Raw genomic sequence first — 3,445 nt, forward strand, 5'->3', positions numbered from 1 at the left:
GGTAGGTGTTCATACCCTTCTACTAGATAAACTGTATCATTTGCTTTTTAATCTTCTTCTGTATATCTTATTTCCATCAGACTTCATATTTTTAACTATATGTTGCTTGCACAATGTTTGACATTCTGCACATCCAATGCAGATGCAATCTGAAGTTGTCGAGGAGATCATATTTGGCTTGGAATCAGGCATTCTATTTGGGTGCTGTTTCATGACCCTCCATTCTTTTCTTCTCATACAATTAGTGCATCTGTGACATTATTTCTTTCCCTTTTGATTTGTGCGCCATTATTTTTCATCCAGAATTACCTGTTATCAAATTTACCTGCATCTACATCTATCCAATCTAAATAATCTATATTTTTAAAATGTAAATTATTTAAATGTGGAATAGACATTACATCATTGCAGTTTTATGCCCTCAGAAATCTATCCCATCGCTGTAGCTTGGTATGTTCTTAAGGAGATGTTAGTTGCTAATGCTTGCAACATATAATTACAGGATGGCATCCGTAATATCAAAAATGGGATTTTTGTTCTCAGAGCAGGGCTTCTCTAAGGTTGTGGTTCCTGTATGTATTTCAATCAGTATATGCTGTAGTGCCACTGGATTTGTTTATCAGGTATTTTCAATATTTATCTTTTTCTCTTTTGCATGAAATTCTTGTGTGTGGTACACATGTCGAAGGCCGTTTGATGATTATTATACTTTTTGCTGGAACAATTCACTTCATACAGAGATGCCATTGAAATACGTGCACTTGGGCACTGATGATCATCAAATACTAGTTCAAGATTTTCAAAAACATGAATCTAATAACTGCAGATACTGAAGGGCCTCATTCAATACCAGATGCACAAGCAAGTAATAACAGATCTGTAAAATAGTTTTATGCCGACAACTTTCATAGCTGGATGCTGTTGCAAATTTCGGGGAATAAACAGTGATTCTCAAACTTCAATTCATACCCTGATCCATAAAGCCGACCTGACAAAGATGCGATGAAGCTTGTTACTTAAGAAGATGGAATCACCATTTGATTAGATATTCTGTTATTATTCCGAAACACCAATTTTTTGGAATCTCCTAATTTTTTCCTCCTCATGCTTTTGATCATCCTGGTCCCGACATTATTTGATCGGTTCAGTTCAAAACTGATAACATGATTTGTATCGCCCTTTTTTTAATGTGATGGGAGGGAGACCACCGGTATTATTATAATAACCTGGGCTTGGCTTCTTGAGGATGCACCAGTCAAGATTCTAACCAACGTCCTTCCGTTTGAAACAGAGGTGACCATCAGTTATTGAGTTGTCGCTATTGCCTGTTAGAGTTTGGCACTTTTCAGCTAGCTGGCTATAACTAGTTGGCAGGATCAGTGCAATTTTCAAAGGGGAATGATGAAACTGTCCTCTTAGAAAATTGGTTTTCTCTCGATTTAGTCTCTCTATTTTCACACATGCTTGTACACATTATGTGGCTATATAGAGCCAGAATTTAACAGTCAGAATATTGTTGTTACATATAAATAAATATCTATTAAGCTCAACATATAAGTCGATGTGCATCGTAACCTGAAGGTCACGGGTTCAGAATATGGAAACAGCCTTTCCATAAGCAAGGGTAAGGCTCCATACATATGACACTCTCTAGATGCTGCAATAATGGGAGCCTCGTGCATAGGGCTGCCTTTTTTTATATTCAGCTTGATACAAATGTTTACTTTTCTTTTTCCCTTTATTTAAAAAAAAAATAATGGGTTTGTTTGGTTGTGATCTTACCTTGGCTGAGTTCTTTGAACAGACCCGAGGGCTAAAGCATGGGAGGGCTATTGTGGTATCTACATGTGCAGCTGTGGCATCTATTTTGACTGGCGTACTAGCTGGTATGCTTGCCCTGGGTGAAGACATGCCTTCAGCATCTGTTGCTCGTCTCTCTCTCTTGCTTGGATGGTATTCCACAACTTGGCTCGCTTAATTTCACATCAATAGCTTTAAGATGAATTCTCTTTCTTTTTTAGATGTATGCTAAGCATCTCATGCATCATTTCTTTCATAAAGATCGAAACGACTGATGTTGTTGGCAACGTAATATTATGAGATTAGAATGGATTTGGTCTTATACATATGTGAGGAAGGTAATCAAAAAAGAAAAAAAGATAAGTTTGTTTTTTTTGTCACTTAGGAGCGGTGCGAGATGAAAGTCTCATGCACAGTTTTCAATAAGAGAAAGAAGTGAGAAATCCTCTTTTGGACTCCGACTATCTCACTCCAGTTGTTATTTTTCTTTCTGTTACTTCGAAAGTAATTGCTTCAGCTTAAGCCACACGAATTTTTGATATTCCTTTTTATTTCTTATCAAACCAGAAATTTTTAGACTTGTTACCAATTATGTACTGTGCTGACATGGATATTAGTTATGTGTCGGGACAACCATTGTTCACTCCTATTATGTACAGAAGCAGAACCATATCAATCTTGAGGCTCCATAATATATACATTATAATCCGATTGAATAAGCTGCTTGTGCATCAGAGCAATCGTTTTGAATTATGAAGATGATATAACTATGTAGAACTCTTTCTTGGTTCATGTGCTCATCGTAAACATTGTTCATTTTGCATTTAGAAATTTTCGGATGGTAAACAGATTTTCTCCATTAGTGGAAGCTATGCACTTCTCTGCATTTTCTTCTAGTATACGGTGGGTGGAAACAAACATCATATGCTATTTGCAGGTCCTTTATCACTGCTGGGGTAATTGTTCTTGTATGCTCAACTCGGCTGATGGGAGTTCTACCTAGGCCTATTCGACACATTTTGAGAAGTAACCTTGAGAGGCATCACAATCTTAGGCGGTCTGGCTCATTACGGGTTAAAGATACAAGCCCACCAAGTGCAGTTATCCATGCATCAACGTTGCATCATCTGATAACATCCCCGGCAAAAGAAAAGGCCTAGAGAAGTTACGAGAAACCTGAATTACCATTTGATGCCTTCAGCATATCATCTCCCGGTATCATTGGTTTTTAACTTGTCAGCATTTGTGATTAAAGATGTAAAATCAGGTGGGTTTTTTCTTTGGTTAGGCTTCCGTTTCATTCATGATTGTTCTTGTAGCCTCCACCGCAATTGAGTTGGTCTTGGGGCTCAGCCAGAGTATTTTTGGCTACTAAAACAATGCACCTCCATACATCCTTAATTATGGTATCTGAGCTCTCTCTCTCTCGCTTTTGAAAAGAACCGTTATGAGTTTTCTTAGTTCCACTTGTTCCTGAGAAGTGGAGCATTGCTAGAATGACTTTTTTTTTGGTAATAAGAATGACCTTCAATGCTATATGATGATCTGGATCTCATGATTAGCAAGTTGTGGGACTCTGATGGTCCTTTGATAAGGTCCAAATCAATCAACATCTTGAGCTTCAATTTAATTCTTCTTGTTGATG

General features: G+C 37.4%; 1 protein-coding gene across 1 annotated transcript; it reads left to right on the forward strand.

The window, feature by feature from the left end:
- The first annotated feature begins 46 nt into the window (after nucleotides 1–46).
- LOC140855884 (probable magnesium transporter NIPA9) lies at nucleotides 47–3,242 on the forward strand. The gene is made up of 4 exons (XM_073253134.1): nucleotides 47–201; nucleotides 503–623; nucleotides 1,805–1,953; nucleotides 2,738–3,242. The coding sequence occupies exons 1-4, from the start codon at nucleotides 137–139 to the stop codon at nucleotides 2,958–2,960; spliced, it is 558 nt and encodes a 185-aa protein (XP_073109235.1). The 5' UTR covers nucleotides 47–136; the 3' UTR covers nucleotides 2,961–3,242.
- Nucleotides 3,243–3,445: the final 203 nt, after the last annotated feature.

This window comes from Elaeis guineensis, chromosome 2, assembly GCF_000442705.2.
Source record: "Elaeis guineensis isolate ETL-2024a chromosome 2, EG11, whole genome shotgun sequence".
Taxonomy (NCBI): Eukaryota; Viridiplantae; Streptophyta; class Magnoliopsida; order Arecales; family Arecaceae; genus Elaeis; species Elaeis guineensis.

Coding starts and splice junctions, on each gene's coding strand:
- LOC140855884 (XM_073253134.1), top strand. CDS start 137: ATGCAGATGCAATCTGAAGTTGTCGAGGAGATCATATTTGGCTTGGAA. Junction 202..502: donor GAATCAGGCATTCTATTTGG/GTGCTGTTTCAT, acceptor ATATAATTACAG/GATGGCATCCGTAATATCAA. Junction 624..1,804: donor CCACTGGATTTGTTTATCAG/GTATTTTCAATA, acceptor TTCTTTGAACAG/ACCCGAGGGCTAAAGCATGG.